The 26,670-nt window shown below is 36.7% G+C and overlaps 1 protein-coding gene across 6 annotated transcripts in view; it reads left to right on the forward strand.

Moving 5' to 3' along the window:
* Positions 1-26,670, forward strand: part of GABRG2 (gamma-aminobutyric acid type A receptor subunit gamma2) — a 63,444-nt gene that overhangs the window by 15,912 nt on the left and 20,862 nt on the right. For 5 of the 6 annotated variants that reach the window (XM_054389393.1, XM_054389395.1, XM_054389396.1 and 2 more), the window contains exons 1-5: positions 5,289-5,430; positions 7,038-7,105; positions 8,034-8,254; positions 11,054-11,136; positions 11,833-11,970. In XM_054389393.1, the coding sequence (XP_054245368.1) occupies positions 7,064-7,105; positions 8,034-8,254; positions 11,054-11,136; positions 11,833-11,970 (484 nt within the window). In that variant the 5' untranslated portion in view covers positions 5,289-5,430; positions 7,038-7,063. Of the gene's footprint in view, positions 1-5,281; positions 5,431-7,037; positions 7,106-8,033; positions 8,255-11,053; positions 11,137-11,832; positions 11,971-26,670 lie in introns of those variants that run through there. The other variant, XM_054389391.1, reaches the window with a different exon arrangement.

Below are 26,670 nucleotides of genomic sequence, written 5' to 3' on the forward strand. Positions count from 1 at the left end.
ATTTTTCGTGCAACGCAAAAACTGTGCTGCAATTTTTCGTGCAACGCAAAAACTGTGCTGCAATTTTTCGTGCAACGCAAAAACTGTGCTGCAATTTTTCGTGCAACGCAAAAACTGTGCTGCAATTTTTCAGCACAGTGAACCAGAAAACACAGCAAATACCACAAACCCCAGACATTTTACTGGTAGCATTCCAAAGGGCTTTTCTAAAAAGCATTTTCACAAACTTACAGAAAAGAAACAAAACTTAAACCGAGTTCATCTTTTTCATCTTTCTATGTAAACACTTGATATAGCCACATCCAGCTGAATCACAAATATGGAAATTATATTCTTTAGCTAAAACCGTGAAGGGTTAAAATGTAAGATGTGATGAGGTGCAGTAGGGGATGTGAGTGCATGACTTGGGGAAGATGTAGAAGGACTGTAAGATAGCACTGCTATGTGAAATAGCCAGCCTTGTTGCAGTCCTTCACTGGGAGGTAGAAAACATTGGTGCTTTAAGTTGTAGACTCCCTGTAAGTGTGAGTAATTTAAGTCTTTGCTGTAGGCTCTATAGGTTCTACATCCTACTTGCTATAAAAGATGAAATTGGTCAGGCTTTTTTGACAATTAAAATGAAGTTCTAAATTAGAGTTAAACTAATTAGTTGTTGGCTAATCAATACTGCTACAGGTGTTTTTCTCTAGGCACTTTGTGGCTACTCTGGTTCTGATTGCAAACAGCAATGCAATAGCAGGCAGATTCCAGCAGGGATAATTGATTCATGTGAAGTTTCTTAACAGAACACTTGGAATTATTTAAAATTCATTTTCTATATTTTGAAAAATTAAGGGACAGAGCCACAGCAGGTACCAATTTAGCATATCTTGTTTAAAGTCGCTGTAATTAGAGATTCTGCCCAGTGAAATACAAGACCTCACATCTGAATGCTGAAAATTATGGTAGGGTTTGGCACCAGAGAAGAGCATCATTTCCCTTCTACTAATTGTAAGAAGTTTTGAAAATCCTGTCTCTGTGGACTAGGAAATATTTACCTTATTTTGAAGTCATATACTTTGTGAGTTACTGCTGACTAATGAAAGAAGATGTGCACAATCTGTCTCTCAGTTTAGACTAAAAATTATTGCTGCTGTCTGTGATTTTAAATAACATATAGCGTATCTTTACCAACATATGGTAGAGTCTTCAGGAAGTTACATTAGAGTGGGTCTAATATTGAGATGTCATGGAAGAGCAAAGAAATCATACGGAATCTATTAAAAGGAGGAACAGATTCCTGAACTGCAATATGGACTTCCATGGGCTTGGCCTGCTAGGAGAATTGTGTAACAGCACATTAACAAAACCTTTGACAAATGGGCTTTGCTATGTCTTCTGGACAGGGTTCAGAAAAAAAGGAAGAAAAAAATATTTTCCTAACACATCAGTGATTTCTCAGTAGAGATACCCCCGAGACTGACTGAACTAATGTTCTATTATTTTAACAGATTTTCAGCACAGAAACCGTGCCTTTAGTGATATGGAGTCTGTAAAAGATGCTATGCCAATGAATTAGAACATCTTTCCATTAGTTCTTTATCCCTTGGTTGGTGACCTTAGTTCTACCTGCAGTCGATACATCTGCCCACAGAATGATTAAATATTGCCCAGATGGTATTGAAAAAAAAAACTTATGGAAGACATGCAACAGCAAAGATATGGAGAATCTGATCCTGAATGTTTAGTTTGTGTAATCTCAACTAGTCCTACAGTTACACCTCAACAATGAGCACTCGGAAGATCTAAATAAATGATACAAATCAGTTAGGATTAATGTGCATTTTGTAGAGAGGAAGATAAGAAACATGAGTTAAAACTCTTTTTAGCCCCTGCCACATTAAAAATCTCACTGGCAGAATGATTTTTTTAATGTTATTGTAGAGTGGGATACAAGTTTATGGATTTTTTAAGATTTTATTTAAACGTTTTGTGCTACCATGCCTCCAAAATATTGTTGTACTCCAAATGAATGGACTTTCTAGTCTAAGCTAATAAATTCTTACTAGCATGTAGTGATTTCTGCCATCTATCTGCTTTGTGAAGATGCATTTCAAGTAATTTGACACATACAAAGAGCCTCTCAATGTTAGGCACACTTGTGATTGTCTATGTATATATATATACACACACACATATATATATATATATATGTATGTATGTGTATGTAGTTACAATTACAGCTATCTCAGGCTTAGCTGGCAAATTGAGCAAGTACTGCACCAAGTGACCCCCAAAAGCACCTTCTAACTTTAATTACTCTATGACTTGAAGCTTCAAGTTTGGCTTCTTGACTCTCTTAAGCTGTCTTTTCCAAAGAGGGAAACTGGATTTTGCAGAGCAGTCTTGCACACAACTTGCAATGACATTAATGTCAGAAGAGGAAACATCTCAAACAGTGAAATTTTTGTCTCAGTGTTTGAAACATTAACTTCCAAAAACTTGTTCTGCAATCAGTGCATGGGCAAATATGTCTTTCTTTGCATATACCTGTATTACTAGATTTGAAAATTTATAGCAGTCATGAAAATAAGAACCCATTTCAATATGTGTTTGGGTATAATCTGGGCTTTGTTGAGCTTGTTCTAGACATTAAAAGCATTTGCAAAATTTCGACATATAATCAGAAGGACTGATCTGAAAGCCTTAAGGAAGTGAAAAGGGCTTTGTCCTTATAACTTTCATTAGTATTAATGGCAATGCACAACTAAAGCCCTGCTTATCTGGGTAGAGATGCACCTCTGACTGTTCTGGCAGGCGTGCAGTTTCACACAGACAGACATTTAGACAATTAGATATCCATGCTAAATTACAATCCACTTGGAATTCAGATAAAAGCTGGAATTCGATGACCTTTTTCCCTAGTTTCATTAGTCTTGTTCCTCTCTCATCTCTCCCAGTAATCTCATTAAGCATTTGCTGGGTTTGAGGTTTGAAAGGCCAAAAAGGCTTGAAATGGCAGATGAGCAAACAAATAGCTATTTCTTTCTTAGAAATAATTACCAAGAGGAAATGGAAGTTTTGGTGACTGTGGGCTGCTGTTCAAAAAGGTTGTTCAAGATCTGAGAGAAATCCAAGACAAACACATCTTACTATCTTCTAATCTTGCACTGCCCAGTACACCAGACTCTGCTGAATAGCTGTTTGACTTTTGAAACTTTCTCATCACATTACTATTTAGAAACATCTGAATGATAATGACTTATGAAAGAATGTATTTGGCTTACTTTTTCTTTTCCACTCAGAAAAAAAAACATTTCTTTTCAGAGAATGGATGTTTAGTTGGTTATAAAACATATAGTTAGGGGTTTTCATTCACTTTGTACAGACTGAAAACATATTCCAGTGTTTTCTGTTTGCAAAGACTTTATTTAGAAAGATTTCCTTTCCTCCAGGAGGATTCAGTTATGTTCCTATAAATTACAATTACATCTTTGAACTCCAGATAGCTGAATAAACACATTTTCCTCACCAGTTTGATGATCCTGGCCTGTCCACCAGTACCAGCACAATACTACATAGCACATTTTTAATTAAAACTCTGCTTTTGTTTGCCAGTAAACCACTACAGGTTAAGGCCTGTGTAGCCAGAGGGAGGAGATCGGGTGGCCTACTCTTGATTTGGAAAGCTGATGCTCCCAGATCCATATTGCTGGTGCAGGGTGAGTTAGGTGGTGCTTGGAGGCTGCTGTCAGTGGTACCTCGTACACATAATGGAATTATAGATTAATCCACCTTCACTAGCAGCTTCCAAACTCAATTCAGTACAATGCAAGACTGGCTTTCTCATGCCTGCACTCCTAATTGCTACAGCCCTGTGCATAGTCTCAGGCTGCTTCAAATTTCACTGTACCTTCAGTACCTCCTGGGAAGCAGAGTCTAATACAGAAAGGCACTGATGCACTGTGGTCCTTTCCTGTTACGCTGTGCCCATTGGGAAGAAAGAAGCTAAAGCCTCCTGCATAGTTAAGTTATGTTTGTGCAGTTGGCTTACAACTCCCAAATGCCCAACACAGGAAATCCTTCAGACCATCCACACTAAGTATATAAGCAGGATGCAGCAGAATAGCACTGTTGGGAGGAATGGGTAAGATCTCATCTGAGTGAACTGAATGGCTCTCTTACACTCAGGGAACAGTCATCCCTTCACTATTGCACAGGTCTGCTTTCAATCCTGTGTGCCAAGCATGAGCTCCCACCCCCATGAGAATCTAAGTCCCTGTGCTCTTTTCTACTGACTCCATCTGAACCAGGAAAACAACAAAATCTTTTGCTTTTGACCCATTAGTACACAAACCCCACGCTCTGTCTTAAGACATTGTAGCATCATTAAGATTTTTCATATCCATCAGGGTTCAAACTTTGTCACAGAACGCAGCCAGAAAAGGGCAATAGCATAATATGCAAAAAAAAAAAAAAAAACTCTAAGATTTGCCTAGCACCATTCAGCTGATTACCACTGACTTTCAGAAATGAAAATAACTAATGATGTCATATTCTAAAGTAGTTTCTGTGTTCTCCTCTAGAATTGTGGGCACAAAGACTTTAAGAAAACAAAACATTCATTAAGGCTAGTCTACACATTTCTGATTTCTAACTTGCCCTTTTTACTGTGCTAAGCAGACTCAATTATACTAGATCTGCTGTCATACTGTTCAGAAGCAGAAAAAAGAAAAACCACTAGACAGGCTTTTTACTCTCTCTGGGTTCTGGTTAGCAAAAGTGAAAACGAAAAAAATATGTGCTGAACTTTCCAAATGCTCAAAGTTCATCAGAGTGGAGAAAAGCTGTGTGACTGAATGAATCTAATTATTGGTCTTGTCAGTAATGTGTTGCATCAAATTGTTCTCTCAAAGACAGTAATGAAACAACTCTGCATACACAGTAAGTGATATTTTGGTGGAGAGTTGCATAAGCTAAGTTACAATTATATTTGTTTCATAACAGATCCCACCTGAGTCAGTGTGAGAAAAAATAGGCATGCCAAAGGTGATAAGCACTGATGTTCCTTTGAATAGACAGAATATGATCTCAACTGTACTACAAGGAAATGCTACTAAAGTGAACTGTAATCTCAACTGCTATGTGAATTTTCTCTGTGAGTCTCCTTTTATAAAGCAGGCAATTTTTCAGTGTTAGTACTATAAAAACCTGAATTATGTGTATATTGTCACCAAACAGGTTGCCTACAAATTCGTATTTTTCAAGGCTTTCCATTTCTTCACATGTATTTCTTTAACAGTTCCATCCAAAAGGGAGATGATGATTACGAAGATTACACTTCAAATAAGACTTGGGTTTTGACTCCCAAAGTCCATGAGAGTGATGTCACTCTTATTTTAAATGGCTTGCTGGAAGGATATGACAACAAATTGAGACCTGACATAGGAGGTATGCTACCTTTTTTTTTTATAATCACACTTTTAAGCAATGAAGAGAAAGAATTCTCATAACTTACTAAGCTAGACAGGAAGCAAAATGCATTCAAAGTAGTTATGGAAACAAAATATAATGTAGTAAAACATCACTGGCACAAGAAGTGGTCACAATTTTTGAGACTGATATAAATTATGATTGCTAAATCTATCCTGAGACATCTAATAAGACTGTGGTGATTTGGTGAATTAGGTTGTTTGTAATGATGCCCCTGCAGAGGAAGTTTGGAATTTAACTTTTGGGGAATTAAAAAGCAAGTTTTTATCTTCTCTGTATATCTATGTGAGGGTAGTAGAGAATCACATATAATATGTTGGAAAGAAAGATCAACATGTAGGTAACACAGCCTTTGCATGATGTGATGGACACAGAGCCTCTAACAGCAGCAGGCCTGCATTGACTGATAGCACAAGTCCTCACTTGCTTGGCTGGGCAAGTGGCTGGGCAGTGAAGCACAGAGGAAGAAGTCCACAAAAGTGAACTGCAGTGAAGTGAGGTCAACTTCCCTAGATTTCCCACACAGCCAGGGAAAGCATAGAGACCCAAGCTTGGGCTCACAATGGAAGTCTTCTTTGACTTTGAATAATCTTTTGCAGGAATCTTCCTCTTCACTGATCACTGAGGGAGCTCAAAGACATGTCTCCCTGAGCTGTTGCACATGTGCACAGAACAGGCAGACAATACCTCTGTAGAAGAGGATACAGCAGTAATAAGATTACAGAAAAAGGCAAAGAGAACTCTTGGATGAGGCAAGCAGAGGAAAGCAGAGAGTAGCAAGGTTAATGAAGGAAGCAGTTTTTAACATAGAGGCTTATAAACTAAGGAATTCTTCACAGTGAGGGATAACATGAGTGTTTAACCTTCAATAAATATATATAGCGTAAATTAGCAGGGGAATTTGTCGTATTCTCCCAGTCCAACACCTTGGAGAATGGAAAGGAATTAAGCATTCATAAAAGCATCCAGGGAAAAAAAAAACTATCATATTTTAGTCAAGGGATATAAGAATGCTAAGGCTACAACAGAATAATTTCAAAATAATTTAGGCTAACAACTGTTCTTCATTCCTGTTTTAGAGCCTTGAGTATTATTTTTGCTTTGGGCTCACGAAATTGTTCCTTACCTACAGCCATCTCTTCAGGCAACAGCAGTCACGTTGCATTTTGCATTATAATGTAAAATGAGTGATGCAAGGCATCATAAGAATAAGTTTGCTTTTGTTGATAGTGTTTTGTCAGATCTGTTGCTGTGACCTGACACAAAATATACTGTCAGTCAGATATGACTCACTCTAAGGTAATGACACTGGTTTCACTATTTGTTCTCATAGCATAAATTAATTTGTCCTGATAGAATAAATAAAATTTGTCTCAAAGTGTCTCCAACTACTTTCAAACTGTAGACATTGCTGCAAATCTATTTTTATTGTATAGGCACATTAAAATGTGAGGTAACTATAGCCATATAAGAGAGATATTATAATAACTATTTTGCTTTTGTTTGACTTTTATGTAGTTGATTTTGACCTTCACTCATGTTACTGATTCTTGTTTCTCTTACAGTTAAACCAACAATAATTCATACTGACATGTACGTAAATAGCATTGGGCCTGTGAATGCTATCAATATGGTAGGTAAATGATTGCCAGTTTTGTTATAATGCTCCCATACTTTTTGACATCACAAAGCTTCCATTCATTTTGATGCTGTGCTATACTTATTTTTAAACTCTCATTATTATTATCATCATTATGGATGTGAGGACTGTATGAGCTATGAAGCTCTACAAGACAGGGAAACTTAGTTCTATGCTGAAAAGAAAAAAACAAACAATTATTATTACTACATTTTTATGTGCTCTACTTTTAAGTGCTTTGGGACAGTTTGACTTCTGTAAAACTGAGTTTCTGGGTTGCTACAAAATGAGGAAAAAACGTTCATCAGTGATATTACCTCTTTTGCCACCAAGAGATAAAAAGAAAACAAAAAAATCTAGATACTCTCTTTACTTTTTCCAAAGTTCCTACAGGGGGGAGGTGGTCTAGCCTTAGCACAAAGTCTCTTTCATAGTAATTTTCATGTGTAGAAAGAAATCTCACATTGCTCTTTACTATTCTGTAACTGACATTGCAGCTTCTGGCTGCCCAGTGATGCCAAGGAAAGTGAGACTTCATTTCTGATACCTGGGGGGGCACAGGCAATTAAGTCAGCCAAGTCACCTCAATTTCTCCTGTCCTAAATCCCAGGGAATAAGTAATTGTTCTCTGTCCTCATCAGGCTTGGGTTGAAGTGTGGGTATACAGAATTAGAATGGTGCTAACACCACTCAATTGTATGGTAGTTTTAACTGGTCACTGGGAAAATGAGATAATAAATTGTTTTAAAATAATAATTTTAGGAAAAACATGTCCTCAAAACTTGAAAAAAAAAAATTGGGTTTTATCAGTTTTAAGATTATCTGTAGTTCACATTTTTTTTCACATGAACTTAAGGAAAGCATGTCAAGAGTGAAATGCTGAGTGCTATGTTTTCATCAGTATTTCTGGTTAACACAACAGGAATATACAATTGATATATTTTTCGCCCAAACGTGGTATGACAGACGTCTGAAGTTCAACAGCACCATAAAAGTGCTCAGATTAAACAGCAACATGGTTGGGAAGATCTGGATACCAGATACGTTTTTCCGAAATTCCAAGAAAGCTGATGCTCATTGGATAACAACTCCTAACAGGATGCTCAGGATCTGGAATGATGGCAGAGTGTTATACACTTTGAGGTATTTATACCTGACTTTAATTTCAGTTTCTCTAGGGAAAGACAAAGAGAAATGTCTTGTGAATTCACATCATTTGACGTTAACCTGATGGGAAAAAATACTGGGGTTTTATCCTATTTCCTTATACATACAACCCTTATTTTATTTCTTCCTAGAAATTGTACTGCCTTGCTCCACAATAGCCACCTTCTTATACTAAAATGAACCTAAGCATTTTTATAGTAATTCCTTTTCATTTTCAGGTATGTTTCATAGTTTTCCACTGCTTTGGACCATATTGCCTTTTTCTTTTTTATCGGGCTAAACTGATCAATTTGAAATCTCTGTAAATTAAGAAGATGGTATAAAAGGAAGTATTATATACATCAAATACCTCATATTCTGAATTTATTACAATTTACTTATGTGAAGCTTCAGCCTGAAAAAGGATTTAGTTCATCAAATATCTTATAAAAATAAAATTGTTTCAGTAACCAGCACCCACCTCACCACAACCTCCTTTCAAGTAGTTATAGAGAGCAGTAAGGTCTCCTCTCAGCCTCCTCTTCTCCAGACTAAACAACCCCAATTCCCTCAGCCAGTCCTTCAGTTACATGCATGCCTGCCTATACATGAAACATGCAATATGGAACAACTCAAATATCATATTCCCAATGACCATAAGCTAATTCCTAAATGTGAAAATCCTAAGTGCATTTTTGTCCTTTTTTCACATGTGATATAATATTTGGTTCTAAGGAAAAAATTAATAAAGACAGCATTTGTTCAAGTGAATTTATAATATAAAACCAGAGTACAGAATCACAGATATTAAGACATAAGAGCACATAAGTTTTAGACTGTCTTTTTTAAACTTTTTTTTCAGCTTCTGTTTTGTTGGGTGCCAACAAATAAAAAGTTTGGAAGGTATGCTCATTATACTTTTAACGAATAGATCTAAAGCTTTGGTTAAGAAAACCTTTTAATGCTGCAACTGCCTGAATTACAAAAGGGAGTTTTATTTCATAATTATCTCACATTCATTGCACATTGAATTGCCAGAAGAGATAAGAGAACGATCAGAATTGAAATCCAGCGCATATCAAAGCTAGTCTGATAAAGAATCCTAAGTCTGTGTTTGAAATGTTAAATTTGCACATAGCTATACTAGTGTCTCTGTGGATTTTGTTACCTTTCTCTTCAAACCCCTCTTTTTCTCTCATTAGTAAGAAATATATCTGATAGAACTTAGAAATATCTGTTACTAATGCATAGTTAAGTTTTTCTAGTGAGACTCAGCAAGCACCAGTAAGAATTCAACACAGATTAATCCAGAAGTGAAATTTGATAGTATCATCACAGATCTGGGATTCTGTCTTGAATAGAAGAGGGCTCTGGAAAAGCTAGTTGTTTTTCCTCACTCATCTCCCCCCAAGCTCAAGAACAGTTCATCTTAATCAGGAGGAAATCAAGCAGTTAGCAAGCAGTCTGCATGAATCAGCACAAAGCTCCTGACAAAACCCAAACGGGAAAAGAAAACTTATGAGAGGTTGACGAGGTGAAAGGTGACACACTCAGAGACAAGGTTTGAAAAGCCAAAATTAATCTGCAGTCCAATCTGACTGGAGACACGGAAGCAAGAAGGATTTCTATACATGCATCTTAAGCAAAAGAAAGTCTAGGAAAAGCTCTTCTTCTGTGCCACAAACAGAATTTCCCTCAGTCTCAAAACAAATTAGGTCTGTTCCTAAATCTCTAATGTACAAAAGTTTGCTTTGGACATTGTTAATCTGGTAGCTAGTGGTCACAACATTCCTCTGCATCCTACAGTATGAGAGTCAGGGGGTCATTTACAAGCAGCACCTACATGCAGGAACCAGGAGACAAAACCAAGCCTGAACCTACACTTTTCCTAGTGTAGGAAGAAGTAAACATCAATATACTATTTTATTATTTATTTCCCTCTGTCACCCCACCTCCTCCCTCATATCTGCAGTCCAAGTATGCAGCTCATGGCTGAGCTGGAACTAAGTATGGACTATCAACAATTAAAGGACTGAATGAAAAATGGTGAAGTTTTTGAGAGAAACATCAGGAGATACATCTCATCTAATTTTGGATGTCTAAAAGTACACGTCTCCACCTGATCTGTAACACTTGCACCACCTGAGTTATCGTGGAGAATTTCTCAGTTGAGAAAAACACCTTTCAATACATTCTTCTGATATAATATAAATGTCTTATTTTGGGAAAAAAAAAATAAAAAAAGAGGTATATCCTCAGACCACCTTTCCAGTAGCTATAAAGGGAGTCTAGATGGCTGTCTTGGATGCAGCTGTCTAAATTTGGGCTCCTATCCATCATTTCTGAAATAGAATTTATGTCACATAAAATACATTTTCCTAGTGCATTATGGCATGTTGTGACACAGAGATTTGTCACTGCTCATGAGATGACCTGTGTATCTACAACAGATTTGCCAGTCATGAGTAATGCTGTCATTTCAGAGGCACAGGAACAGAACTTTAATATCTTATTCTATTACATGGTTCAGGAAGTTGATGATTGGAACCTATGTAACCAAAAAAAGAAACACTGCTTATTAGTAACCATGTCTTTCTATGTTTGGAGTATCCAAATTAATACAGGTACATCTATAGTTTACTTTTGCTTCATATATATATATATATATATATATATGATATTTGTATATTTCATAGTCAGGTTCCATATTAGCAAGAATCTCATTTTGCTTGTCATGATGTTTTCAGGACAAACTTCTCAAGTGTGTTCTGTATATCCTGATCTCTTTCTCCTCAGGCTGACAATTGATGCTGAGTGTCAGCTACAGCTACACAACTTCCCAATGGATGTCCATTCATGCCCCTTGGAATTTTCAAGCTGTAAGTAACATGCTTTGATATATACTTTTTCTGACCCATGCTGTACCACTTACTCTAAACATATATTTGCATACTTAGAGTCAGTGTGGTTTATGTTCTTAACTAGACACAGTCCAATGGATTTCAGTTTTATTTCAACCTTATTTTCAACTACATAAATCATGTATCTTCACAAATTTAATTGAAGAATGCTATATGAAACATGACACAATTTCTGGGACCTATGTAACTAATTTATGCTTACATCTTATTATAACAGTAGACATTTTTACTTTCAGTATCAAGGTCTCTTGGATTGATACTTTTTCTTTGTACATGAGTGTTTTACTGTTGCAATAGTTGGAGCCACCAGTTTGACATTTTGCAGTCAGGTCAAGGCATGATTTTCTGGTCCAGCTTCATATTTCTGGCCACATTCAAGGAGGGGAAAAATCATATCCCATTGGGTCCACAAAAGTGGAAAATTTGAAAAATTTATCTGTAGTGCTATTTTAATTTATAATAAATAAAACAAAACATGACATTAAGTAAAAGCCACTACTAGGTAACTTGACAAAAATGTATCTATAATTTACTGGCAATATGATTCTCCAGTTTTTTCCAGAAACCAAAAATAGTATTTTTAGTCCTCAAAGTATACTAAAATCCTAGCAATGACTGTGAAACAAAGCATTCTGTATTTTTCATTGCAATAAGATGGCTACCCAAGAGAAGAGATCATTTACCAATGGAAGCGCAGCTCAGTGGAGGTAGGGGACACCAGGTCCTGGAGACTTTACCAGTTCGCCTTTACAGGATTAAGAAATACAACTGAGGTGGTGAAGACTACTTCAGGTAAGACGATAGATCTGTTTGCCTTTAATTAATTTAGGATTTTATTGACAGAAAGGAAAAAAGAAAGAAACCTCTGCTTAGAACTTAGCTTTGGCACTGAACAATTACAGACTTTTAAACACCTATGGAAGCATCTCGGCTTTACTATTTCTGAAGAACTCACAAGAAAGAAAATAAATTGCTGCCTACTGTCCATTCCTATCCTCCAAGAAATACTTAGAACTGTCAGTAGAAAGCCATTACTACAAGGGATGGGTTGGTGAGGGGACTTCCTATGCTGCTTCCCTTTAGAATACAGCGCAGCTGAACCACTAAATGATAATTTGATACTGCTTTGAGTATTTTACAATCCCATTCCAGTTTCCTGAAGCAGCAAGTAGGCCTGCACAGAAATGAAATTCGAAGTCCCAACCTCTTTACTACATCAGCCCCAAGTTTATTTTGTTCCTGAAAACAGATCACATTCAACCCTCATTAAAGAGAACAGCCTTACAAATCAGAGTCTCAGATGATTTTCTTGCATATTTCTGTCTCCTTGGAAACTTAAAATTATAAATGAGGAAGTACTCAGCATTTAATAAAAATAGAAATTTTAACCCAACTAACTAAGCAGGAAAATACATTCTTCAAGACATACAGAATGTTTTCTCAGTTGAAAGAAAATCAGTGAATATATGAAAGACTGTGAAGAGGAATTGCATGTTAATATTCTTGTATATGCATGATAGCCTTTGTCTCTTACATTCTAAAAGAGCAGTGAGATGAAAGCAGTTTTTTCTTTTAAGGTTGCTTTTGGATGTTTATGTTACTTTATTGTTCTGGCAAGTACATTGATTTAAATTCAGACACCTGTGTTAATTCTAACCAGAAGTATCCCTATCCATCTTATTTCTAAAAGGTCAGCATTGCTGTTATATTCAAAAGGCCAGTGAGATAGGCTAGAATTGAGAGAAGCCTGCTGTGAATTGCACTGGAGAACAAAGACAGACATTGAGAATTAATTCAACTTCCAGGTCGTGAATCACTGGACGTGACATCAGCACCAATGACATGTTAGGTCCTACGAGCAGGGCAAAAATGGAATGAATTCTCCAGTCTGCAGCCTGCGTTACCTTATGGCATCTTCTGCTGCTCCAGCTGAAGAAGCTGTGCAGGCAGCTATTCAAGAAAACATTTGACCTTCCTCAATTTCCCAGGAAAATAAAAATAAAGTTACAAGAGAGAACAAGAAGGTGGCATATGCATGAGTCATAGCTGTTAATAACCACCATTACACACAACATGGTGGAATTTCTCTCAAAGTAAAAATCTCACCTCAGAGAGTCCCTACAACAGCCCATGTACAAAAGGCAGCAGTCTACATAAGTGCAGTCTAAGGTATTTCACCCTGTCCAGGCTTATTTTTCCTTCATTTGACTTTCTTTTATTGTCTCTTTTTCTTTCCCTTTCTTCTTGAGCCATTCTCTAATTAACTTTTCTTGTACAGAGTTAGAAAGTAATAAAATCCACACATGCTACAAGCTTCAGATCCACTGTTTCAGGTCGGCTTGGGCTGGTGAATCAAAAGCACTCTCTAATGTTCTGCTAATGTGAAGAAAGTACATTCTTACTTCATACAAGTACATACAAGTACTTGTTCTTTACATACAAGTAGTAAAGAACAGAAAGCAAAAAGATACTTTTGCATGCAAAGAATTTTTTTTTCTTTTTCAAAGGAGTATTAAGGCATTCAAAACTGGAGTAATACCTATTTCAAGTTGAAGTCGCCCTCATGCCTCCCGGTGACTAACATATTCTAGTCCTTGAGGGCTATGCTTGCTAGGTGACTAGGCCAGAGAAAAGAATCAGAAATGATGGCTGAGACTTTGTCATTACAAACTCCGTTACCTCTCTTTCTGTCATGCCATAGCTGAACATTTGCAATCTGGGCTGAGGTTATTGGCAGAGAAGGACAAGAATGGTTTGAGTGTAAGCTTCATAAGATCTGACTGGCTTACCAAAGTGACTGCATTTATCTGCTGCTCTTCCTCTGCATGCTCTGCAAAAGTGTAAGACTAACTGCAAGGGCCAGATGTCAGAGTTCTGCTCCTGATAAGTTAGCAAATCCCAATAACAGCAGAAAAAAAAAACAGCTGGAATATTGCAAGCCATCCTAGCTGTTTCTCATATCTGAAGTGAGTCATCCTGAATCGTCAGCTTATTTCTCTCCAAACTGAACATTCACATGTGACTAATTTTCCTTGAAAGTCACAGACCAAGCAATAAGAAATAACTAGCTAATGGAATCCAGTGTCCATTAATAAATAGCTGGGACTGTTAAGGAAACTCTCAAGATTCTGCCCTATGAGCATTTTGTTAAAATTACTAATTAGTCTGTAACTTGAATTTAAATATATTACATGTGTATATTTTTTGGTTTTGCTCTACAACCTATGATGCATAAACATCAGTGCTTTAGTTCAGTTTAGGTCATGTTAAGACGTGGTATTATCTTAGTTATATAAACTACTACAGTTGACCTCACATACAAGACAGGTTTGAGATTTATGGTATTACTTAAGTATCCCCATAATCATTGTTCAAACAGTGCATATCTCTCTAATTTATTTTTAAAAGCTAAATTATGTTCAGTTATTTAAGGGGGTGTGATTTATTAGACATATGGTCTATAGATGGGACAAACATAAAACTACCTCACAAATGTCACTGAAAGTTGGCAGCATAAGAAAAAGTGGTTTTTTTTTTTCATACAATAAGCCAAAATAAGAAAGAGAAGAAAATTAAAAATGACTGTTCTAGCACAGGATGTATTTTTCCATGCTCCATATTCTCATTTAGTATTGCACAATACATTTAGTTCAAATAAATGTCAGTTCGTCTTTTTTGTATTAAAACCTATTGAATATCTAATTTGTGACCTTTTATATTCACTCTGGATTAAGAATAAGAAGCAAATTAGTTGAGGAAATAGTCTAGCAAGTCTACTACTTATGAATCATATCAGCAAATGCTTCTGTTCTTCACTTTTCAGATGTCAAAATGAAAATATTATGGAGCCTACAAATAATCATTGTAGAACAAAAGGTGCCTATTTCTTAGGAAGGACTTGAAGGATGTTTTTCTAGAGCACTCAGATTTGAATAGCAAGAAAGATGAGCTTTAATTTCTCTGATTCTTGCTGCAATGCAACAAGTGATACAGAAATGTAAGATTCGGAAAATACAGCACACAAGTGGATGGCACTGATTAGGGGCATGTGGCACTTTTGGAAAAGAAAAATAGGAAAATTCAAAAATTTGTAATTAGCTATTTTAAATTAAGAGTAAAATAAAACAGGATGTAAATAAGCAAATGCAGAAAAAAAGATTAGTAGTTGCATGAAAAAATTCTGAGGGTTGTAGTAGTCCACAAGCACACAAGTATAGAGAATGCTGTTAATGTTGCAAATCCCCATCTTTTCTGGGGTGTGTGGTCCAGAATGTTGCAGGTAGACTTGGGAGAAACAATCAGTGTTCTAGTCTGTGAAAAACTGATCTCAGGTAGCTGCTGCGCTTTGCTTGTTTAAAAAAAGTTCACTTTTAAGTGCAACTTTTTAAGACGGGGTGTGCAGGAGATTGTAGTAAGTCAAGGGTTTAGAAAGCGTAAGCTATGGACATGTCTGGAAGTATGGAACCAGTCTGGAATAAAATATAGTTGGTGTCAAAAGAGTAAAGCAAAAATACTGGTTTTAAATTAACAACAATCAGCATAGACACACGGTATTTAGTGACATTATACAAGCCCTAAAAATAGGAGGACTTACAAAATTATATCTCAGACCAGGAGAAAAGGACTGCTTGTATCTTGAAATTCTTTCCCTCAATAAGTTTTGATGAATTCAGTAAAATTACTAGACAAACTGCATTTCTACTCACTATTCCAGTGTTTCTAAAAGTACAAAATACTGTACTATGCAAATCAGTTTGTGAATGTGTAATTATTCAGGACAGATGGAGCTTCTGGTATTCCCAGTTCATTTCTGTGACTGGGTAGGTCTTTTTTTAGATCAGACATTGTGTATTGCTTATTCACAAAGCCTGTCCCAAATTTTTATTTAGATACAAAGGCATTACAAGACTAATCAATAAACAGCAATTCAATAAATTGCAGAGGATCCACAAGATTGGTGAGCCAATATCTGTAAATTCTTTTTTTTTTTTCCCCTTCCTGTTCTGTGTTTTACAGAACTAATCAGTGCTGTGCAGTATAGACAGTGCATTGCTCAACAGTGTCAAATTGGAAATTAAATATTTATCTTGCTATGCATCTATTAAGCCACATAAATAATTCTGGGTCTAGTTTCATGACCACATGAGAAAAATGTGGTCAAGACTATTATTTTGTGGATGAGGCAGCAGGCACCAGTACAGGTTAGGGGTTGCCCTGCTGGAAAGCAACTCCATGGAGAAAGACCTTGGAGTCCTAATGGACAGCAAGTTCTCCATGGGATAGCAATGTGCCCTTGTGGCCAAGGGGGTCAATGGTATCCTGGGGTGCATCAAGAAAAGTGTGGCCAGCAGGTCTAAGGAAGTTCTACTACCCCTCTGCTTTGCCCTGGTGAGACCACAGCTGGAGTATTGCGTCTAGTTTTGGGCTCCCCAATTCAAGAGAGACAGGGATCTGACAGACAGAGTCCAATGGAGAGCCATGAGGATGTTTAGGGCACTTGAGCATCTCCCCTATGAAGAGAGACTGAGAGCCCTGGGGCTGTTTAGTCTGGAGAAGAGAAAACTGAGAAGGGATCTGATCAATGTCTATCAATATCTGAGGGCTGGGTGTCCAGTGGAGGGGACCAAGCTCTTTTTGGTGGTGCACAGTAATACGACAAGGAACAATGGATACAAACTTGAACATAGAAGGTTTCATATCAACATGGAGAGAAACTTCTTTACAATGAGGGTGATAGAGCACTGGAACAGGCTGCTCAGGTAGGTTATAGAATCTCCTTCTCTGGAGACTTCCAAATCCCACCTCGATGCATTCCTGTGCAGACTACCCTAGCTGATCCTTTTTTTTTTTTTGGCTGGGGGTTTGGACTCAATCTCTGGAGGTTCCTTCCAGCTTCTAACATTCTATGATTCTATAAGGTTGTGTTTGCAGATTTTATATTTTATTCTAATGCTCTCTCATAATGAATTGAACTGGTGGCAAGCATGCAATCCCCAGAGGTTTCATAATGCTCAGAAAAAACAAGGAGCCTTCTCTCTGTGTTTTACTAAGTAGAAATATGATATGACAGGTGCACATCATAGTTGAAGCATTGGGAAATAGGTCTGACACTACAAAATGGGCACAGGTGGAATATCATTGTGCATAGAAAGACCTGACAGCCTCATACATGCTATTACAGCATATGGTATTGGCAGGGAGGTCTCTAAAATATCAAATAGCAGGTATCTGTAAAATATCTTAATAGCTCTATCATAGAATTTTTTTCCTAATGTAAATATTCCTGTCTGTTTTTCAGGAACATGTCTTTAAAGAGCAATGATTTAGTATAATTCCCTCTCTCACATACCTGTAGTACACTTCACATTTTCTTACCCAAGTTGAATAACTGTGTGGCAAATGAGTGTTTATAGATGAATTCCCATGACTGCATAAACGAACTAATTCATCAAGCCAGCTCTTTGGTTCCTGAAACCTGTGTACATGTACTTATTCAGAACTGCAAGACCGGGACACCTTAGAACCCTTTATCCTTATAGAATTCCTTAGAGGCAGACAAGAAGATAGGGACATACTGAAGGCTTCTTAAACTGGACAATGAGTTACAGACAAGAGGGACAGAGGCTTCTCTTGCAACGTGTTTGGGTCTCTTCTGTACTAGCTGTTTCAGTCCTTTGCATGATATCAAAAGACCTGAGAAAACCAGTTGCCTTCCCACTTCCTTTATTCATCCAAATATCTTTCTGTTCATCACCTGGTTTGTACTTGTTTTTGATATCATTATGGACCCATTCCTGTGGCAGAAGAGCAATAAGAAAATCCTTGCCACCTTAACAGTTTAGACTAAGGGGCAGGGACACATCCAACAAGAAAACTTGTGGATCCAAGGAATACATAAAATTGATAGCTAGTTTTGACCTGGTTTTCTGCTCAGTTATGACCACAACAAAAAGGACTTTTCCACTTTAGATGGCAAGTGTAGTTTGGCTTACATGTAAAACATTTCCATAACGTTGATATAATACTCCTTGGAAAAGAACTTGATTGTAAGTAGTGAGAACTGCAGAGCCATGCCAGTGACTTCAAGGGCCATCAGCACTTCGGTTTTAATTTATAAAGCATCCAGAGCCCAAAGACTCCTTCACTTTCCTACCTCTTTCACAGCGATGGGTTAGATCTTTGTGGTTTAATGGGCATAAAACCCCAAACTTTTCCTGTGAAATCCATACATTTAAAACTCATATGGGTTGAAAGAATCTGAGTTTTCTCTTCAGGTTTGTATCTGTATAGCTTCAGATTTAAGCATTCAAGTTTGCTTGCTTCTACCTAATCACATAAAGAGTTGAAAGGCTCTTTGATGATTATTTTTTATCTTGAGAGGGGTTAAAGGCTTTCTTAAAATTCAGTGACGGTAATTTAGTACTTTTTTACTCTCAGTTTTTCCTAGACTCAATGTCAACTGAGTCATCCCAGCAAAGTGAAATCCTTGACAAGAAGGGTTTTTGGGGCCTGAAACATCTTGCAACCCACACCTAGTATGACTTCCCAGTTGCACAAAGATTCAATCAATTTTTCTGAGTTTATCTTTCTGAAGGTTTGCCATATATCAAATTGAGACTACTACAGTTTAAACTGAGCTTTAGAAAGGTCAGGTAAGGATGAAAAAGATTAGCAAATGAGTAAACAAAAAATAAGGGATAATATGGAATATTAGAAGTATATACACTGAACCTAATGCAAATTGCAAAAAGCACAGATGTTAAAGACAAGATTGATTTAGTAACAAAGACAGTTTTGTAGATATAAAAGAACAGTAGCTTTAAGAAATGGTTTGGTTTATTGAGTAGCAAGAAAATAATTAGATCTTTTGGGAACCTGAAACTATTTTAAAATAAAGAAAAAGCAATTTGAGATAGATTTACTTATAATGAATTGGGCTGAGATTTTTTTCAAAAGGATTAGACACAATGGATTAATAGTTAAAGAACAATGTATAATCACAATTCTTTTAGCATTAAAATGCCTCTGTGTATTGAAAGGTTTTCTTCACAGCGAATAACTAAGTCTAATATATTGATTTAAATAAAAAAATGTTTTATTGTGCTGTTTAAATAATTAAACTTCATGAAATCCAGTGATAAATTAGAGGGTTCCTGAGCACTTCAGCCTTTTCTGTTGTAGAGTCACAAGGTGATCTCTGAAACCCTGATCAACTGATCAATGCAATGTTTCACTTCTAGACCATTTTTGTGCTCAAAAATGTGTTTGTATGATTTTAAGATAATTTCTTTCACATTTTTACCCCCTAGCTTTTACCTTACTCAGCATTTTCCTGCATTCAGTGGAGGAAAATAAATTTGTTAAGGAAGTTTGAAAGTCATGACATGTTCATGTTCATGATGTGTATAGTGTACAGAGAGCTCATTTGAAATAAGTTTAGATTTGCCTTGGGCACATATATGTCCTAAATAATAAACATACGCCACCAAGGCTGTCCTTACACAGTTAAATCCCTTCAGTTTGCAAGTGCAATTTCTAGTTTCTCAATCTCATGTCATTGCATAGCATTTTTAGTAACCTACTTATCTAAAATGCTGTTTTGTTGGGGGAGGTTGTCAGTGTGTTTGAAGAGATATAATTGAAAGGCTGAGTGCAAGCAAGACAGATAAGTCTGTGTAACAAGAGTGTCTGAGTCAGGTGGCATTGATGGGAGCTAATAGTACTCAAATCCAGACAAATATCCCATTAAAAAGCAAATGAAACTAATTTAACACCATTAAAGTTTAAGGAGACCTTCCTGGTGAGCTTTGATTTCTAATTTCTTGAATCAAATAAAACAGAAGAAATAAAAAGCAAATAAGCAAGGGTGCTAAATAAAAACGTGTACAGTCTGTACAAGCTCCCAAAACTCCCTGCAGTACCTTGTGATCATAAAACGTTCCATTTATATTTTTAGATACATATTGTCTACGATTCCATAAAACCATCCTGTAATGTTGACAACACATTCTCACAGAGGAGCATAGTAGCATAATGTTAATCTTGATAGCAACGTTCAAATATTTGATGTTTCATGAACATTAACTCCTTCATTTTTACTGATAAAACAAATTCTTAATTGTAAATAGCATGGGTTTTAATACTGCCTTTTTGAACAAGGCATAACTGTCCCCATTTTCATGTACATTATAGAAGCTATAAATATGCCACTTATCTCAAACAGTGATACAGTCTATTAAGTGAATTCTGTGCTACTCTCAAGAAGACTGCATAATTAAGGCTAAAGAGCTGCAGGATAAAATTTATGTAATAATACTTTCTTGTATCATGCCCTACATAAGAGAATTTAAAAATATTTTTCAAGATTTAATGCTTAAAGTACCACAACACCCTTTGTGTGTCTTAATGCTAATGACTAGAAATGATCATGAACCTGTCTGTAAATTGGTACTTTTTCTTTCCTGTATATGGTTATAAGCACTGAGAAAATTAGCAAAAGCTTGGCTATCACAAATAATGCATTCTCATTGATTGTAGCTCCATTTTTTAATCCTTTTAATGTTGAAAATATGACTTTGAATATTTCCCATCACCCTTATGGTTTACCAATTTTCCTTTCTCACATCACTGTAGCAAACTACTGATCTGGAACATGGCTATTAGATTGCTACAGCTGCAAAATCATAAAGTGAAAGAGCAATGTCTTGAAACAGCACATTTTGACTTTGGCTGTACAAGTGCAACAGCAATAACCAGGGCATGCTGTCACTCCAACTATGTTTGCTGTAGTGCTAAGGATCTGAACTATGAAATAAGAATTCTTGAATATCTCTCACTATTCTTAGTCACCATGGCAAAATCAAGACTATTACTGAATATAAAGAAATTAATTTTCTCTTTTTTGTTATTATTTTAAAATGATGATGATAATATAAATAATAATTTTTTTTAAATAGTCCAAACCTGTATGACTAGATTTAACAAAAGGAAAAAAAGAAGTAGACTTCCAAGTATAGTAAAGGAAGTCTCTAATTTGCTTCAAGTCTGAGAGATATTGCAAGCCTGTTGACAAGATAAGCAAAGAATTTCCCTGGGAAAATTTATTACTAATGAATAGTACAAATATTAAAATGCCATTATTGCTCTATAAATGAGAGAAGAAAAGTTAAAGCAGAAAAGATCAACCCTCTGAATACTGGAACATGGAAACATGACGTTTCTCTGAATTCATGAGCTGGTTACACTTTTATGTCAAGAACAAATCCCATCAGTGCCCCAGAGAGGAAAGATGCCACAGCACATCTCACAGGATTTGGCAACTTGTGCTACCCCTGTTTGTCATGGTAGCATTATTTCAGGGCTTTGTAATGGCTAAGATTGTTGATGTGGAACTTCCTCCCAGCACCCTGACCTAGGATAACCCAGCTGGCTTGTCATTAGATGTGGTAGTGACTATCCTGTGAAGGAGAATGAATCATTTTGTACTCTCAGTAGTTACAACAGCTCATGTTATACTTTGAAATCAGTCAGTATAAAAGCAACCACAAGCAGATATTCCCCTGCTGCATTTGCCAGCTTTTGTGTCCACTTCTTCATTAAGTTAGCTTTGCAACCAATCATATCCAAACGTAGTGCTGTGCTGATGAGGCACACGGATTGGGAGGAAAATGAATCTTTTATCTCATTCTGGCCCATCTCATTCCTAGTACCACATCCTTAACTGTTTAAAATAGATTTTTATGCCCAGGTGTGATAGGAGATTTTCTCTAGGGAGAATCAAGCAAGAAAAAGGAATAGTTCTGTGAGCAGAAGGAACCTAGTTGGTTTCTTACAGATTTTCATCTCATGGCAGAATTCCCTACTGTCTAATGAACATGTAAATATCAGTTTAAGCTTTTTCAACAACAGAAGCATTCCTCACAGGTGTTGTCTAAGTCATTTCTCTGGAGTCTAACAAGAGTGAAATTCATGCCAAAACCTTTCTTGGGAGGAAGAGTGTATGGAGTGGAAAGCAGGGTAGAACATGACAGCCCTTCAGATTGCTCTGTTTTACTGACACTATACAACTTCTGCCTTAATAGTGACAGTTGATTAGTATTTTCAGGATTATAAAAAAATTTACCTTTCTGAAAAGGGCAATGAGTAGTACTGGTTTTGCTGTGGTGAAGTTGTAATTCTATAACTAGCTTACTTGAGGAATACAACTTCAGGGACACAAACTCTTTTCTCTTCTAGATGTAATTTCTGTGGTAATGGAATTTTATAATCAGGGTTTCTAGCTCATGACAGGTCAAGAAAACAACAAATTGTCTCATGTTGAATGCTGCTTGGACAACTTTGTTTACACCTGTGTTCCTATTTTCAAACATTCACCTAGCTTTGAAAGGTATTCACAAGGTGGTGTTAGGATCAAGAAACAGGGAGGGAACTACACCAGTTAAAACATTTTTTTTTCCAAAACTACCATCAGTCATCTTCTTTTGAACTTATTCTACTTCTGGAAAGAATAAAATGTTTAAAATTCATCATGCTAGAAACTGTTGGGATGCAGTTTGAGAACACTGCTGTCATTTCCACCTTAAAAACTGAAAGTCTTGACAAAAAACAAACCTCCAACTTCTCTTTTCATTCTGCTGAAGTATTTCAGCGCTCTCCTGGCTCTGGCTACTCTCTCTCCCACCTGCCGTATGTGCATATGAGTGACAAAGTGCTTGCTAGGGAATGGGGCCAGCAGAGCTGAACCAGGAGGAAAGCCAGCTGCTGGGCCACAGTGCTGTGGAGGAGGAGTTCTGCATTTGCCTGGTGGGAATGTTGGTTTCCTGAAGGAAACTTGATGCCATTTCCATATCCACATAATTTCCAGCAAACTCTTGAGCACTTTTAAAGCAAATATTGTTTTGCATAAGAAATTACTGCATGCAATTTTATGGCTTTGCCTCTTGGGTTTTGAGCATCCTTCTTTCTTGTGGCATCTGAGGCGACATCATGACTGACTTTGTCTCATAGAGAATTTCTAGAACACGGTATGGTACACATGCAAGATATGAATGCCCACTTCATTATTTCTGCATCCAGCCTAACATATCAATCCACAAGTCTTTTATGATAGCAATCTCCACAGAAAGATAAATGCAAAAAACATTGGATGCCTCTTTTGAGCATATTAACCTTTTGTCATGCTTAGCACCAGCTGCAGCTTTATCTCTCTGAAGAATTACAAACAGCAGCTGAACCTCTCAAAAACAGTGTAAGAGACCTTAAAGAGATCTAGTGTCCAGTGACTTTATATTGAATCACTGATGTATGGGGTACACTCCAGCCTACACACTAAAGCTTAACTCACAGTTCCCTCACCACAGTCCTGTGGGACTCCAAATGCATCCTTCTGTGCATGCCACAGTGTTTTAGACTCAGAGTTGCCAGTTCATTTTTAAAAGCTTTCCAGGACATAACGTTTTCAAATGTTAAAAGAGGAAAGTCTTAAAAAGACATAACCCATGGGGATTCACAGTCTTATAACCTCACTTTTAAGAAAAGATTAAGAGGTTGCACTTCCTGGCCTGAAAACATACAGTGTGATGCTATTCACACTATGACATGGAATGGAGACAGAGGAACTTGAACTTGGTTTTACTAGCTGTGAACATCATCCTGCAATGTCTATTTGAGAAATAAATGGTTCTTCAAAGGTCTCCTCTTGAAAGGGCAAGCCATTTAAATGCCTTATAGGATTTGGACTAGGGTGATTACATATATCTAGAAGTTCTACCTTTATTCCTGTGAAGTTGATAACTGAAAATTCAAGATGGTATCTGTAAAGAATTTTTTTACGTCCTAAGCTTGATCTGTTTGACTTCAAATGGCAATACTCACTATAAATTATTCATGACTAGTAGCTGTCTCTTCTGAGACATGATCCTTAAACTGAGCTTCCTCTTCAACTCTATTCTGTCCTTCAGGCCTGTTGTGTGCAAGCTTGTAGTGTGTCTTGCTCTCAGTCTTTGGTATTAAGTATAATTTTAAAATATCTTCTCACAGCTTGCCAGCTTTCATAATTTCTCCTTTTTCTCTCTCACTATCTCCAACACCTTCTACTTTTTTAACTCTACATTTATTCAGTATTTCAACCATCACCCATTTCCTTCCACTTCAGTGCCTTTATTTCTTCTTGTTCCGATTTTAAAAATACCCCCCCCCCCTTTCTAATAGCTTCTACTTCCCTCCAACAATTTTACTTTCTACCTGATATGAGTAATATCCTCCTAGAAAGCTCAAGAGGTTAGAAATACACCCAAACACATTTGCCATCTCCTTTCCTAGGATGTAAATAGCTGCTCTATTAGAGGTAGCTTTTTGCAACACCTCCTTCTGCCAGCGGATGTTTCTGCTGTTACATGCTAGCTGTGATTGTGAACAAGATTAATTTGCACATTGCTGAAGGTTTGCACCTGGCTTCTGCAAGACAAAATGCTTAAGAAACCAGAAACAATTTGGAATCTGCTGGCATTGTCCTCAGGCAAACCAATAGCAGGAGAATAAGGTTACTGTTTATACCTCAAATATTAGTCCAAAATAGACTTTTCTAGAGAAATGCCTCAAGTTGGAAACAAATACATTTTTTATATTTTTATTTAAAAATTTTCCAAGTGTTTATACAACCCCACAAGTAAGATTCAGAATATTTTATTCTTAAAAGTCATAGATGTGAACTCTGGAAGCACTCCTTTCTAGATAATTGGGCAGTCTCCTACAGTAATAGCTTTATCCACTTAAGAATATGGAACAAAAGGTCTTGGAAATTCTTCCACATTTCTCATTGTTGTAATTTTAAATTATGGTCCTAGTAAATTTTAGATGTGTAAAAAATATTGATAATAAAAAGTTACTCTCAAACTAGTGAGCCTAAATGCAGATCCATATTCTTCTCATGAAAAACATGCTAAGCTTTTGTGTGTAGAATTTATGATATTTTAAAAGCTTTTTTTAATGCTATGCACATATGTAGTAGAGCCATGTATTTAATATATTACTTCTGTAATATACAAGACTTCACATCATGGATTTTATACAAATAGTTTGCCACAAACTGAGCTTCAAAAAAAAATTAACTCTGAAGCTCTAAAACCTAGTAGCTGCTGAGGCAGGTACACACCTTCCTGAAACATGTACATTAACAGGAGTCACCTCCTCCAGCATAGCCATTTGCATGTACAGCAGGAGAAAAGTACAGCTTGTGTGGGAGAGAATGTGCTTGTGTGAGACAGCTCGTACTGCTCAGAAAGTAGGTAGGCAACAGATACATATTCAGTGAGACACAGAAGGCTGTTCTTCCCATGCCTTGAACAGACCATGCAAGATAAGGAAAAAAAGTTTCATTCTTTTAATCAATGTAGACCTCTAATATCCAAACACACCATATTTTTCAGGATACTTGTATTGATGCCTGTATTTCAGATTAGAAAACTGATTTCTCTTGAGTCACACTCATTCTCTTAGGGCAAAAGGTGCACTTTCAACCAGCCCAGACTGGGTTTTACTCTAGTATTGAGGAATTTGACTAGCTAAAGTTCTGGCTAGAAACTATGAAACAAGTTTAAACACGTACTGGCAAAAGAGAATATACGTTTATCCAGAATGACTAAATTCTGAGCAGGGACTAGCCATTTTAGTTCCTTGGTTTATTTCCAAGAGTTAGATGCAACTGGACCTAACCTATTTGAAAAGGTTAAATACAATCCTCATCTTCAGTTCTAGGCAGCCACATATTAACAAACAGAAGAAACCAACAAGCACACTTTAGTCCACTTTAAAAAAAGACCCTAACATACTCTACATAAACCTATTATTGTGAAACATCTGGACAGGACTCAAAACTGAAGTAGATGTATAGGTTACAGGCATAGGTGAGAAGCACCTTTGCACTTGAAAGGCAAAGAAACCAGCACTCTGTCAGCTAACTGTTTCCAAGGGTTATTCTACCAGTGTCCATGTCTTAGAAAGATTAACCATTCTATTTGTAAACAGAACATGCCATTAGCCCATAAATAAGTAGTACTGTTGCTGTGAACCCTGACAGCAGCTACATTTGGCTGTGGGTTCAGAACAGTGTCATACAACACCAGCAGAAGGAACACGGGCTCACCCTCCTCGTATACAAATGTACACATTGCTACATAAGATAGTGGGATTGCCATCGTGATCACTAATATGATTTTAAATAAATGAAAAATAAAAATTCAATTAATGCTAAAACTTCACAAATAGCTACAAAATCTGTATTCTTTTTCTTCCTTCTTTCTTTCACCTTACATACAATACATACACTCAGTCATGTTCAATACTCATTCAAACACAACTCATCTGGGTATAATTAATTAACATCTCCACCTGCTAATACAGATGAATGACAGGCTATGCATTGAATTTCATGCAAAATACTAGTAAATCTTAACAAGAAGCTAGTGTTAGAACTAGTTTAACAAGGTGTGTGAA

Source organism: Indicator indicator, chromosome 18, assembly GCF_027791375.1.
Source record: "Indicator indicator isolate 239-I01 chromosome 18, UM_Iind_1.1, whole genome shotgun sequence".
NCBI lineage: Eukaryota > Metazoa > Chordata > Aves > Piciformes > Indicatoridae > Indicator > Indicator indicator.